The sequence below is a fragment of the Dipodomys ordii genome, unplaced genomic scaffold, assembly GCF_000151885.1.
Source record: "Dipodomys ordii isolate 6190 unplaced genomic scaffold, Dord_2.0 Scaffold19, whole genome shotgun sequence".
NCBI lineage: Eukaryota > Metazoa > Chordata > Mammalia > Rodentia > Heteromyidae > Dipodomys > Dipodomys ordii.
In genome coordinates this window covers 1,913,641-1,927,630 of record NW_012267235.1, presented here as the reverse complement: position 1 = coordinate 1,927,630, position 13,990 = coordinate 1,913,641, and the positions used below count along the sequence as shown (strand labels likewise).

The window sequence follows — 13,990 nt, the reverse complement described above, 5'->3', positions numbered from 1 at the left end:
AAAACCGGAAGTGGCACTGTAGCTCAAGTGGTAGAGCGCTCGCCTTGAGCTGAAGAGCTGAGGGACAGCGCCCAGGCCCAGTGTTCAAGCCCCATGACCGACCAAAAAAAAAAAAAAAGAAAGAAAAAGAAACTACTTGATTCTGAAAGTCTTGTGAGAAGTCATGGTGAGAAGCCCAAGCAGGCATAGTAACCACAGTGGTGAACAAAAGATGAAGAGATAATTCTCTGCTATTCACATACTTGTATATCTATCTATCTATCTAATCTATCTATCTATACATATTCACATAATGTATGTATATTCTCTGAATAGCTAGGATTACGTTGTAAATCACTGTACATGGGCATTATTTTCTCCTCCTCCTCCACCTCCTCCTCCTCCTCCCTCTTTTGCTGGTCCTGAGGCTTGAACCTAGTGTCTGGGCCCTGCCCATGAGCCTCTTTGTGTTCAAGGCTACTGCTCTACTACTTGAGTCACAGCACTACTTCAGCTTTTTCTGTTTATGTGGTACTGAGGAATCGAACCCAGGGCTTCATGCATGCTAGGCAAGCACTCTACCACTAAGCTACCTTTCCAGCTCTGACCATTATCTTCTTATTTTTTTTTAATGTTCTTAAGCGGATCAGTTTGACTTTTTTTTTTTTGTGAAAATACTGTACAGAGGGGTTACAATTACATGGGCAAGACAATGAGTACATTTCTCAACAAGCATTATAGTCTCCTCCTTTGTTTCCCCTTCCCATCCCATCCTCCCCCCCAATCGCCACCCTTCCCCACCCAACCCTCCTCCCCACCCCCCCCACCAAAGTTGTAAAGTTCGTTTTCCACATAATGACTTCTAAGTCTCATTGTTGCAATGGGTCCACTTGACCATTATTTTCTAATCTCTGTAAGTTTCCAGCACCTGGGCAGTGCAGGAATCAGAGTTGGGAGCTAATTTGCCAGTGGCCATTCTCCAAGACATTTCTTTCCCTGGACATAGTGACACATACTGTAATCAAGAGGTGGAGACAGGATGATTGTTGGTTCAAAACCAGCTTAAGCTATCTGGGAGAAGGCTAATTTTCTTTGTGGCCCCCCCTCCCCGCCGCCCTCGGCCCCGGCAAAAAGTCTTTCCTTTTGGAAAAGTGGCTAAAGCAGTTAAGGGCAAGTCAGGGTTCTGTGTGCCACATGATCCACCTGATTTGGCTTGTGTCTGAACTTTTCATTTCCAAAGGTAAGAGGATTGGATGAGTGGGAGAATTCAGTGTCTATTGTAAGATTCAGAAAATCCTATGGCAGGGCTGGGAATATGGATTAGTGGTAGAGTGCTTGCCTAGCACGCATGAAGTTCTGGGTTTGGTTCCTCAGTATCACATACACAGAAAAAGCTGGAAATGGCTCAAGTGGAAGAGCTCTAGCCTAGAGCAGAGAGACAGGCTTAGGGACAGAGCCTAGGCTCTGAGTTCAAGGCCCAGGACCTGCAAAAAAGAAAAGAAAAGAAAAAACCCTATGGCAACACACCTGAAGCGTAGCAATGATTTGCTCCAAGTCACATAACCACGTAAGAACAGGGGAGGGGTTGACATACATTTTTCCACGGAGAGACAAAAAAATCAGAAAAACAAAAACAACAAAAACCCACGAAACATTTGGGCGGCAGCCACTCGACGTACATTGAGCGTATCGGTGCTCTACTTTTGAGGTCTGGAAAGCTGAGCCTTGTCGCTCGATTGCTTTTGCCTGTCCGTCAGTGCCGAGCGCTGATTGGTTCTGCTTTCGTACTCAAATGAGTGGGCGTGGCCGGCGCTGACGCGCGCCGCGGGTCGCGCGGCCCCGGCGCGTGGTGCGGAGGCATGGCTTCGCTGCGGTGTAGCACTGCGGTCTGCGTGATCTGCTTGGAGAAGCCCAAGTACCGCTGCCCGGCCTGCCGCGTGCCCTAGTGAGTGGGGAGCTCGTGGGGTTGCGGGGTGGCGGGGGGGAGGCTAGGCCGGGGCTGGGGGGCCCGCGCGGGCCCCGCAGAGCCTCCCGCGCTCACGCAACCCGCGCGGTCTCTGTCGTTGCAGCTGCTCCGTGACCTGCTTCCAGAAGCACAAAGGTAAGGCCCCGCGGCCCCTCCTCGCGCGTGGCAGCCCCACGCCCCGCCACCGTCCTGGGCGCCGGCGGGCCTCGGCCAGGCCGCGTCGCTCGGGGATCCTGTCGGAGCCTTTCCCGGCTTTCCCCGCCCGTCCTGCGGGAGACTTGCGTGGTCAGCCCGCCTTCGTCCCCGCAGCCCCAGACCACTGTCTGAAAATGCTCCGCGGCGTTAAGCCAATCTAGACCTTGGTTGACCCTTTTCACGGGCCACAGTCATTTTCTTGAAAAAATGTTTGCCTCACTTCATTGTTCTGAGTGGTAAGATAAATGCGGGGCGCTGGTGGCTCACGCCTGCAATCCTAGCTGAGATCTGAGGATCACGGTTCGAAGCCAGCCCGGATAAGAAAGTCCTGGAGACTCTTATCCCCAATAAACTACTCAGAAAAAGCCTGGAGTGGCGCTGTGGCTTAAGTGGTAGAGTGCTAGCCTTGAGCTAGCTCAGGGACAGCGCCCAGGCCCTGAGTTCAAGCTCTGGGACCCACAAATGTTGTAAGATAAATAACTTTTTTGTGCCAGTACTGGGACGTGAACTCTGCCTATCTAAGCACTGTTCCTTAGCTTTACCTCTCAAGGCTGGCGCTCTACCACTTGAATCGCAGCTCAGGAGGCTGCCGGCAGGATTTGGGCAGGAAGGTCCAAGAGACTCTTATTTCCAATGAAGCACTCAAAACAAAAACAACAATAACAACAAAAAAGAAAAACAACTGGAAGTGGAACTGTGGCTCAAGTGGTAGAGCTCTAGCCTTGGGCACATAAGCACTAAAAGCTTAGCCACAGTGCCCAAGCCCTGAGTTTAAGTCCCAGGACTGGCACAAAGAAAGAAGTTGAGTAATTTGTGTGTGATGTGAAAATACATATATTTGGTGCAGTTATTGATATTTAAGGTTTAGCACTGTGACACATAATGGTAATTTGTTACTTAGGAGGTTAGGGAGACCCCATCTCAACTTCCAAGAAGTTGGGTGTGGTGAATTTCTTCCTGTTATCCCAGCTTCATGGGAGGGAGGTATGGAGGGAGCACAGCAAAAACACAAGACCCTATCTAAAAAAATAAGTAAATAAGCTGGGTGCCAGTGGCTCACACCTGTAATCCTAGCTACTCAGGATCTGAGGATCAGGGTTCAAAGTCAACCCGGGCAGGAAAGTCTGTGAGACTCTTATCTCCAATTAACCACCAGAAAACCAGAAGTGGTACTGTGGCTCAAAGTGGTAGAGCACTAGCCTTGAGCTGAAGAGCTCAGGGAGAAGCATGTAAGCCCAGAATTCAAGCCCCATGACCAACAAAAAATAAATAAGAAAGGGCTATGACATGACTGACATGGTAGAGGAATTGCCTAGCTAGTTTGGAGCCCTGGGTTCAAACCCCAGAACCACTACCAAAAAAAGTACAAGATAGAAATACATTGTGTATACATTTAAAATCTGTAAATGCTGCTTAATATGTGTGATTATGAAACTGACATGCCTGATGAGTCTGACATGTGCCTGTAAATTAAATTTTTTTCTTTTCTTTTTTTTTTTTTGATTGTGATTAAGTGATTACATAATTTCCGGAAATTCACAGTATTGTGGACTAATGATGCTCATTTAACGTCACAAGTTCATTCTAACTTTCCTGGAGCAAATTGTCTATCACAGTCTGTAATATATAACGGTGCTCATATGTTATATACCAGATATGTGATCAGCAGCATGGGGATATTTGGTAGTGGTTCAACCAGATGAGTAGGAGTTCTTTGTTTCTTAAGTCCTGTTAGTTTTGTCATATCACCTAATATTTTGGATTTAACATCCACTTATCAGGGAGACCATGTACCGTTTGTCTCTTTGTTCTTGATTTACCTCGCTCAACATGATTCCTTCTAGCTCCATCCATTTCCTTGCAAATGCCATTATTTTGTCATTTCTAATGGCTGCATAATATTCCATTGTGTATAGATACCACAATTTTTGGATCCATTCATCTGTGGTGGGGCATCTAGGTTGTTTCCATATGTAAATTAAATTTTCATATGCGGGCTGGGAAGGTGGCTCAGTGGTAGAGTGCTTGCCTTGCACGCATGAGGCCCTCAGTTTGATTCCTCAGCACCACATAAGCAAAAAAAAAAGCCGGAAGTAGGGCTGAGGCTCAAGTGGTAGAGTGCTAGAGTATAGCTGGAGAGCTGAGGGACAGTGCCCAGGCCCAGAATTCACGCCCCACGACCGACAAAAAAGAAAATTTTTTTTTCATTTGCTTCTTTATATGTAAGTGATTTCGTGCGTGCACGCGCGTGCACACACACACACACACACACAACTTTTTTTTTAAACTGGTCTTGGAGCGTGAACTCAAGGCCTGGGCCCTGTCCCTGAGCTTTTTGCTCAAGGCTGTCATTCTACCACGTTGAGCCACAGTTCCATTTCAGTTTTCTGATGGCTCATTGGAGATAAGAGTCTCATGCTGGGGCTGGCTTCAAACTGTACTCCTCAAATCACAGTCTCCTGAGTCCTAGGATTACAGGTGTGAGCCACCAGCACCTGGCCTCTGTTCTTATTATTAGCCAGCTGGGAAGGTAGGTCAGTGGTAAAGCACTTGTCTAGCATGTGGGAATCACTGGGTTTGGTCTTCAGCACACAGAATATTACAAGAATTTCTTTCCTTCTTTCTTCCTTTTCCTTCCTTCCTTCTTTCCTTTCCTTTCCTCTCCTCTCCTCTTTTCTTTTCGTTGTGGGGCTTGAACTCTGGGCCTGGGCACTATCCCTCAACTCTTCAGCTCAAGGCAAACACTCTACCACTTGAGCCACAGCACTATTTCCAGTTTTCTGAGTGGTTTATTGGAGATCAGAGTCTCATGGAGTTTCCGCTGGCTTTGAACCGCAATCCTCAGATCTTAGCCTACTGAGTAGCTAGGATTACAGGCATGAGCCACCAGCACTTGGCTATTGCAAGAATTTCTAATGGTCATATCTGTTCATTTGCTAGACACTTTCCATTTGTCTTTAAAAAAAAACTTTCAGCTAGATATAATAGGCGAAATAGAAAAACATTTCCTGCTTCCCATTCAGGAAATGGGAGTATAGAATCTTCCACTTGCGCTGGGAAAGTGGCTCAGTGGTAGAGTGCTTGCCTTGCATGCATGAGGCCCTGGGTTCGATTCCTCAGCACCATATAAGCAGAAAAAAACAGAAGTGGTGCTGTGGCTCAAGTGGTATCTTCCACTTGTCTTTGTGTGTATGTATGTGGGTTGGTACTGGATTTTGAACTTGGGACCTAGTTCTCTTGCTCACAGCTGGAGCTCTACTACTTAATCATGACTCCAGTCTGGCTTTTCACTAGTTAATTGGAGATGGAGACTTGCAGACTTTTCTGCCCAGGTTGGCTTTGATCCTTGATCCTCCAGGTCTCATCCTCCTGAGTAGCTAGCTACAGGTGAGTGCCATGGGTATCTGGCTGGACCAGTTTCTTTATTACAGGAAAACTTAACTCTCTTTGTAAGTGAAATTAAACAGCTTATGTCTGTAACGTTTCAGTGAGACCTATGTATCTCACTAGGTATCTGGTGCATTGCTTTGTACTTAGTCACTGGCAGCTTGTTGGAACTGCCCTGACTAGACCATTGTCCCCTTTTCACAGGATACTCCCAGCTAATTGTGTCATGTCTGCGGTTGGAGTCTTTCTCCAATCTGTCTTGTTCCTATTTGTTATATCATGTGCTCTCCGTTGACTGCTGTTTCAAAGTTCCTTTGTGATTTTTTTTTTGGGGGGTCCGGTCGTGGGGCCTGAACTCTGGGCCTGAGCACTGTCCCTCAGCTCTTTAGCTCAAGGCTAGAGCTCTACCACTTGAGCCACAGCTCCACTTCCGGCTTTTTTTCTTTTTGCTTACGTGGTGCCGAGGAATTGAACCCAGGGCCTCATGCATGCAAGGCAAGCACTCTACCACTGAGCCACCTTCCCAGCCCCCTTGTGATTGTTTTTGCCTTCAGTTTCATCCTTTAGTCTGGTTTTTCAGATCTCTTTGAAGCATTTTCAGAAGTAATCTTACAGCTCAGGATAGGAAAGAAATGGAGCTGATTTGTTAGAAACAGTTGGGAATCTGTGGTCCTGAACAATTTTCCTCTTACCTGCAGCCCTGTGGGGTTCCTTCAGTAACTCTTCTAGCATCAAGTTCCTCTGTTGCTGCTGGGGTGATTTTTCTCAAAATGCAAATTTGAGCTATTCCATCCCTTGTTGAAAACTCCACCTGAATGTATGCTGGTGGGTCATACCTATAATCCTAGCTACTCAGAAGGCTGAAATCTGGGAATTATAGTTTGAAGCCAGCCTGCGCAGAAAAGTCTTTGAGACTCTTATCTCCAATTAACTATCAAAATGCCAGAGGTGATGGTGCAACTCAAGTGGTAGAGTATAAGTCTTGATCAGAAATGCTAAGCAAGAACCTGAGGCCCTGAGTTCAAAATCCCCATGGCTCACTGGCATAGAGAGCAGTGTTCCCTAGGGAGACTATCACAGTGTTGATGTTGTCCCATGGTGGTACTATCAACAATGGGTGCTTGGGCTAAAAATTCAGATCCTGTGATGTGTGAGACTATGAGACTATGATGCGCCAGTAAAGATCTGAGTACTTAATCATGTTCTTGTTGAGGCCCTAGTGGGGACATTCTTTAGCACTGGCTTCTTCCTCTTATGATCCAAGCCCCTCTATGCCCTTTCAGTTGGCATAGTGCATACAAATGTGGTGTCTGATCTCTGAGTTTATTATTACTTTTTTTTTTTTCTGGTCAGTTGTGGGGCTTGAACTCTGGGCCTGGGCACTGTCCCTCAGCTCTTCAGCTCAATATGAGTGCTCTACTACTTGAGCCACAGTTCCAACCCTGGTTTTTTGGTGGTTAATTGAAGGTAAGAGTCTCATGGATTTTCCTGCCCAGGCTGGCTCCACCATCCTCAGATCTCAGCCTCCTGAGTAGCAAAGTAGTGGTGTGAGCCACTGGCACCTGACTTTATTATTATTATTATTTTGCCAGTACTGAGGCTTGAACTCAGTACCTTGAACTTGCCAAGATTGCTTGCTGGGCTAGTGCTCTGCCATTTGAACTATGCCTCCAGCCTGCAATGTGCTGAAAAGACCACGTGAAGTCCATGTGCCACTTAATCCATAATGAAAAGTCTATGAGATTAGGCAAAAGAGGGAGGGTGGGGAACGAAGTCCCAGTTCCTCACCCTCTTTCAGGGTAACTGTTGCTCATGGTTTTCCTTTTTCTGTCCCTTTGATCTCTCCCTATTTCCCATCCATTTTTACCTGATATATAACCTTCCCTTTGGCTTGGTGGGGAGGGGCAGGAAAGGAGGGATTCATGCCTGAGATTTGTGTCCATTTCAGAGCAGTGCAGCCCTGAAACTCGTCCCATTGAGAAAAGATCAGCAGCTCCTGTAAAAACCACAAAGCCTGAGGACAACAAAGGTGGGTAGTTGCTTTGAACCACACAAAACTCAAGGATGTTTCGGAGAATAAGAGGGAGGAAAGAAGGTGGGCTGGGCAAGTAGATAGGGATGGCTTTATTTGTAAGTGGCAGCTTCCATCTCAAGAGTATGGCATGAGTTTTCTTTGGTGGTGGTGAGTGCAGCTTGAAGCCTCCAGTGTGGAGAGGAAGCATACAGGAGGCAGAGGGAGAGGAAGCCATGGACATGGCCTGTGGGTTTGCAGTGGGCCCTGTGGCAGGAGCCTTTTAGTCCTCACTTTGGGTTTCCCTGCTGAGGCCTGGCTGATCTAGTGGGCTGCTGTCCCATTCCATCCATGCATTCCTCCACCCATGCATCTATGCTTTCAGTTTCCCCAGTACCTTCTGGTATCCTGCATTGTGCCAGGCTTTGCAAGCAGTCCCTCTGGTATCACTAAAGAGGTACTAAAGATGGTTTATTTGTCCTTGGGGAAACTTCCTGGGTAGGTTCAGACAGTGCCAGTCATTTTCTGTCTTTGCTGAAAGCACAGTGGATTTGATTTGTCAGGTTTTTATAGAGCATCTAGCCCATCACTGGCCCATCACCAAGGAGCTAGGAGGAAGGATGATAAGACCTGTAATACCAGGCTCCATCCTAAAGACTGCAGGGAAATGGGAAGTGTGAACACTAGAATAAAGCATTTAGTGCTCATACTAAGACTTAAATTCAGAACTAGAGCATGCTCCCTTAACTTTTTTTACTCAAGGCTAGTGCTCTACTTCTGGAGCCACAGCTCTCTACTTAAGCTTTTTAGTGGTTAGTTGGACATAAGAGGCTCATGGACTAATCTGCCCAGGCTGGCTTTGAACCATGATCCTCAGATCTCAACCTGTTGACTAGCTAGAAGCTAGAGCCCCAGCCCAATCACCAATTATTGCCACTTCCATTTGTACAAGAAAATATTACTGTGACTGTGAATTTCAGAGCAGATGTTACTTTTTCTTTCATAACTATAAAATCAAGAGTCCAACCCAGACACCAGTGGCTCAGGTCTGTAATCCTAGCTACTCAGGAGGCTAAGATCTGAGAATTGGAGTTCAGAGCCACCCTGGACAGAAAAGTCCATGAGACTTATCTCCAGTTAACTACCAGAAAATGAGATAGAGAGCTGTGGCTCAAAGTGGTACAGTACTAGCCTTGAGCAAGCTCAGGAACAGGACCAGGCCCTGAGTTCAAGCCCCATGACCAACAACAAAAAAGTCAGAATCCTGAACAGTTGTTTGTGCCTTGTGTTCTTCAGATGATGACTCTCTAGCTGATTTTCTCAATAGTGATGAGGAAGAAGACAGAGTTTCTTTACAGAGCTTGAATAATTTAGGTAAGTGAATGCTGTGCTTTTTTTCTTGGAACCAGTACTGGGACATGAACATGGGACCTTGTGTTTTTTTTTACTCACAGCTTGTACTCTACCATTTGAGATGCATCGTCATTGCCATTCCTTGTCCCTAATGCTGACGATCCAGTCCAGGGATTCATGCATGCTCTACAAAGCTATATATCTAGCCCCAATTCCTTTTTTTCCTCAAATGATTTTCAAAAACGTCTTAAATATTTGATGTGCCATGCAGTGCCCTTCATCTCTAGCCACACAGTTTTATAAACATTTAAGTTTCCTCCCTTCCCAGTCTGCCCTTAACACCCCCATTCCTTCTTCCTGGAATCCTACTTACCTTACAGATGTGATTCAAATGTTCTTAGCTAAGCTATTCTTGATTTATTGCTTCTGAGAATTAGGCAATTTTTCTGGCTTCTTAGTACCTTGGACTTATGGGTAATATATATACTTACTCCCCATTTTATGGTAATTTACTTCTCTCACACAAATCTGTAAGGTAGAGACATATTTTTCCTATATCCAGTGCTTCATTTACTGGCTAGCTCTAATTGTAGGCTGGTAACCACATGATTGACTTTTTTTAGGGGAGAAGTAGCCCAGCACTGGTGGCTCACGCCTATAATCTTAGCTATTCAAGAGGCCAAGATCTGAGGATCATAGTTTAAAGCCAGCCTGGCAGGAAAAGTCCATGAGACTCTTCTCTCCAATTAACCACAAAAACTGAAAAGGGAGCTGTGCCTCAAGTGTGTGAAGAACTAGCCTTGAGCACAAAAGCTCAGGGACAGTATACAGGCTCTAATTTCAAGCCCTAGGCCTTGTACAAAAAACAAACCAATAAAAATCCACATATTTTTGTAGTATCCAATCTTATTTAATTCTTGCCTTAGTCTTTTTATATATATTTATATCTATATAGCTATATATCTGATATACACACATATATATGTGTATATAGATACACACACACACATGCAAATGAGCTAATGTAGTTGTAAAGCTCATTTCATTTTTATTCTTCCATGTCATGCTGAAAGTTTATGGTTTGTACTTAGTCCCCTGGTAGTAATTATACAGAAGTGAAAAAAATACTAACTAAAAGGCCCCAGACAGGTATTGGTGTTCATTCACCCTGCGTACTGGATGGCCAGCTTGGACATCAGAGTACTTGGTATAACTATGCTTCATCACAGAGAACCTTTATGCACATCTAGAAACAAAAGCTACACTTAACAAAAACAGTTCTATTTTGAGTATTTGGGCTGAGGTGGTTCTTTTTTGTTTTTTTGCTCAGTGGTGGGGCCTGAACTTTGGGCCTGGGCACTGTCCCTCAGCTCTTCAGCTTAAAGCTAGCACTCTACAACTTGAGCCACAGCGCCACTTCCAGCTTTTCTGCTTATGTGGTGCTGAGGAATCGAACCCAGGGCCTCATGCATGCAAGAAGACAAGCACTCTACCACTGAGCCACCTTTCCAGTCCTTGTTTGTTTTTTAATAGCTGAAATAGCATAAAATTAAAAAGATCTAAGAAGTCGAAATCTTGTAAGGACTGGAGGCATGGCTCAAACTTACAGTAAGAGCACCTGATTTGCAAGTGCAAAGCTCAGTTCAAACCCTGGCATGACCATCAAAAAACTTGGAAAAATTCTGTTGCTAACTTGAAAATATTACTATACTGATTTTACATAGTTCTCAGTGAAACAGTGTGATTGTGAGTTGTTAGCTTCGTGGTATTTGGAATCCCTGCAAGAGATTCCAGGATCCACTCCCCAACCCCAGCATATTCAAGTTGCTTATAAAATAGTGCTCTATTTGCATATAACCTATGTGCATATACTTTAACATGATCTCTTGAGTTTACTGTGTAAATGTGTTACACTGTATTACTTAAGCTATATTAAGGAAAAAGTCTATCTGTTCCAAACAAAGGTTAAGGGGATACAACTTCTTAATAGTTTGTTATATTAGAAACATTAGCTTTTAGACATCTCTAGGGATTCTATCTGAACTTTGACTTTTTTCTTTTTAAGGGGAATCTGCAACTTTAAGAAGCTTATTGACCAATCCACACCTTAGACACCTGATGGTCAACCTCGATCAGGGGGACAACAAAGCAAAGCTGATGAAAACCTATATGCAAGAGCCTTTGTTTGTGGAGTTTGCAGACTGCTGTTTAAGCATTGTGGAGCCGTCCCAGAATGAGGATTCATAAAATGAAGTCCTGTATTCCTTGCCCAAGCATATGCCTCACTCCCAGTACTTGTTGGCTCCTCCCTGGAGCTGGGTAGGGGTTCCCTAGGCAGCCTGGCTGCTGGGTTCCTGAGCCTTTGCCTTCATCCACATATCTCTGAGACAGATTCATATCTTCAGATCCATAGATGCTCAAGGTGTTGAGCCTTTATGAAGAAGGTGTTTGATATTCAAAATAAGGTTGGTTTTATATTTTATTTTTTATAGAGTTTGGATACACATAAATATCAAGTTTTCATCCAGGTTCAGTTAAAAACTGGATCAGTGTTACTAAACTAAATGGAAGATGTGGTTCTCGTGTATATTGCATTGTACTTGGTTCCTAATCTAATTCTTTGAAATCATATTAAATAAATCAAGAACTTATTAAATATTCCCCCCCTAACTAAATGTCAAGTTTTCCTCAGCTAAGATTTTAGAGCCAATTGTAGGTTGACTCTGCCTGTTTTCTTTTAAAGTGCTTGTGGGTGACTACCCCTGCTGTAGTAACAGGTAACACTCAAGTATGGAGAGTCTCCAGCTGAGTTTGATCCATGAAGGTAGTGAAATGGGAAGGTCTCTGTGGACCTAATCCTGATGTGATAAGTACCTACCCTGGCACTCTACCAGTGCTTGGTGGGCTGGTACACTGGCCATGGAGCCCTGGTTTGCAGGCTGGATCTCTTGGTTGTATGTGTGCATTTGGAATTGCCTTGAGAATTGTTTGGCACTTGTATGCTAATTAAGTGTCTTTGGCAAGGCTGCTGGCAGGAAAAGGCCTTATAGAAACAAAGGCATTAAAGATCACTTAGCCAGGTAGGTGAGAAGAGGTCACCCATGGATCAACTTGTGTCTTTCTAGCAGAATCTGATTAAAACCTGAAACAGTACAGGGTGAAGGTTCGGGGCAGGTATCAGCATATTGAAGCGGAGACTTTCTGCAGTGAAACTTTACCGAGCCCTAGAGAGAAAAAAGGAGAGGTGTGAAGAATGAAGGGTACTTCTCAGAACCTATGTTAGAAATGTGAGGTGTGGGCAGGTACTAGCTAGGACTGAGTTCACGTTCCCTCTCCCTCTCTTCCTTTTTTGGTACGAGGGCTAGAACTTGGGGCCTGGGCTCTGTCTCTTAGTTTTTATGCTCAAGGCTGGCATTCTACTACTTTAGCAAAAAACTGTAAGTGTAACTGTAGCTAATTAAGAGTCTCATGGACTTTCCCAGCTTAGGCTAACTGTGAATCATGATCTGAAGATCTTACCCTCTTGACTAGCTAAGATTATGGGCACAAATGCTCAGTTAATGTGATTTTTCTGACTCTAAAACAGTGGCAGTCCAAAGTAGTAGTAAGGTATCAAGTTTCACATCCATTCAGAATGAGACACCAGCTCACCGCTAGAAGATCAGAACACTTACACTTTTCCTAGCCTATGCACTTTCACGTGAGATCTTATCCTCTAGTGTAGAAATTGTTTTCTTCTGCCTTGTCACTTTCACTCACTGTACACCAATACTAGGATGAGTATGGCAAGGAGGCTCTGAGGTGATGTGCCATTACCAATTAGCCAGTGAATGGGACAGGGACAGAGCTCATATCCTGAGGGGCTGCCTCCACATGTAACACCATCACCTTCCCTCAGCTACAGTGACTTCCTGTTGTCTGTCCTGCCCCAGCTACTTATAGAAATGCAAAGGACTTAGATGACTGACTTAGTTACTTGTCAGTTCCTCAGTTGAAAAAAAAAAAATCAAGGAAAAATCTTGAGAAAAGTCTGATGATAGATTTGGTGTCATCTGAAGTCACAAATGATCACCATACACACACATTTTTTATCAAAGTAGGGCTTTTAAAAAGGCGTATGTTCCCAGAGTTGTTAGTGCCATTCTGCTTTCACTTGTCATCCTGCAAGGGGAGCTGCCTCATGCCCACCTGTCTGGCCCATGAAGATAGGCTGAACAGCCTGCTTGCCATAGCCTGCTGCTGTGCTACAGAGCCAAAACACTTACAGGCGGGTTTGTGTTTTTGTTTTTTTTTAAAGCAAAGGTTCTACTAAGTCCCTAGTTCCCAGTTGTAACAGTGGAAATAAACTACTCCTACAGCTGTTGGTGGGGCAGGCTTCTGGCTTACACAGCAGAGTCAGGGAGGGGCTATAACCCAGCTTAGTCTTGTGCCCCCATGAGCACCCGAGCTTTGTTGCCTGCCTTCTCTAGAGAGGTGTGGACAACCTGGAACTATGGTGGGGTAGTACTGTACTTATGGCATCAGGTGACCACCATTCCATCAGATACCATACCTGAGGCAGTGCTCGGATGGATGTGACGCCAGCTTGGTCTTGTTGTGCGGTCTGGATGTTGTAATTACTGGGGCTGCTTGAGGGAAGCTGGAGGCAGGCACAGACCACTAACTTCCTCTGAAAGCCTCGCATACCTGTACCTGAGTTGGCTAGTACCAGTCCCAGGGGCCAGAGTCGGGTTATTGCCCCCAGGAGTCTGGTCTGTGCTGGGGGCTGTGGTGAGCAGCTCACGAAGCCAGGCGTTTGCTTTTCTTCTATTCCATCCAGTTCTTTAGAAGCAAGGAAAGCCATTCTGGTCTTAAAAAGAAAACATCTCTTTATAGCTTTAAATTTGTCTAGTACTCTCATAATTCTTCCCCCTTTTGAGATAGGGTATAGCATAGGTCTGGCCTTAAAACCTCTTTTTTTGGGAGGGGGGTCTGGTCGTGGGGCCTGAACTCTGGGCCTGGGCGCTGTCCCTCAGCTCTTCAGCTCAAGGCTAGCGCTCTACCACTTGAGCCACAACGCCATTTCGGCTTTTTTCTTTTTTGCTCACGTGGTGCCAAGA

The 13,990-nt window shown here is 45.1% G+C and overlaps 2 protein-coding genes across 3 annotated transcripts in view; one reads left to right on the top strand and one right to left on the bottom strand.

Annotated features, from left to right (window-relative positions):
• The first annotated feature begins 1,793 nt into the window (after positions 1–1,793).
• Znhit3 (zinc finger, HIT-type containing 3) lies at positions 1,794–11,973 on the top strand. Its single transcript, XM_013013437.1, has 5 exons — positions 1,794–1,924; positions 2,049–2,080; positions 7,476–7,556; positions 8,835–8,912; positions 10,957–11,973. The coding sequence occupies exons 1-5, from the start codon at positions 1,839–1,841 to the stop codon at positions 11,136–11,138; spliced, it is 459 nt and encodes a 152-aa protein (XP_012868891.1). The 5' UTR covers positions 1,794–1,838; the 3' UTR covers positions 11,139–11,973.
• Myo19 (myosin XIX) overlaps positions 11,353–13,990 on the bottom strand; it is a 34,878-nt gene continuing 32,240 nt past the window's right edge. For both annotated transcript variants that reach the window (XM_013013432.1, XM_013013433.1), the window contains 2 exons: positions 13,444–13,740; positions 11,353–12,115 (listed from right to left, as the gene is read on the bottom strand). In XM_013013432.1, the coding sequence (XP_012868886.1) occupies positions 11,987–12,115; positions 13,444–13,740 (426 nt within the window). In that variant the 3' untranslated portion in view covers positions 11,353–11,986. The remainder of the gene's footprint in view (positions 12,116–13,443; positions 13,741–13,990) is intronic.

Excerpts from the sequence above, each read along its gene's own strand:
- Znhit3 (XM_013013437.1), top strand. The coding sequence starts at position 1,839 with ATGGCTTCGCTGCGGTGTAGCACTGCGGTCTGCGTGATCTGCTTGGAG. Across the intron at positions 7,557-8,834 it reads AAAGCCTGAGGACAACAAAG|ATGATGACTCTCTAGCTGAT; the intron begins GTGGGTAGTTGC and ends TGTGTTCTTCAG. Across the intron at positions 8,913-10,956 it reads ACAGAGCTTGAATAATTTAG|GGGAATCTGCAACTTTAAGA; the intron begins GTAAGTGAATGC and ends TTTCTTTTTAAG.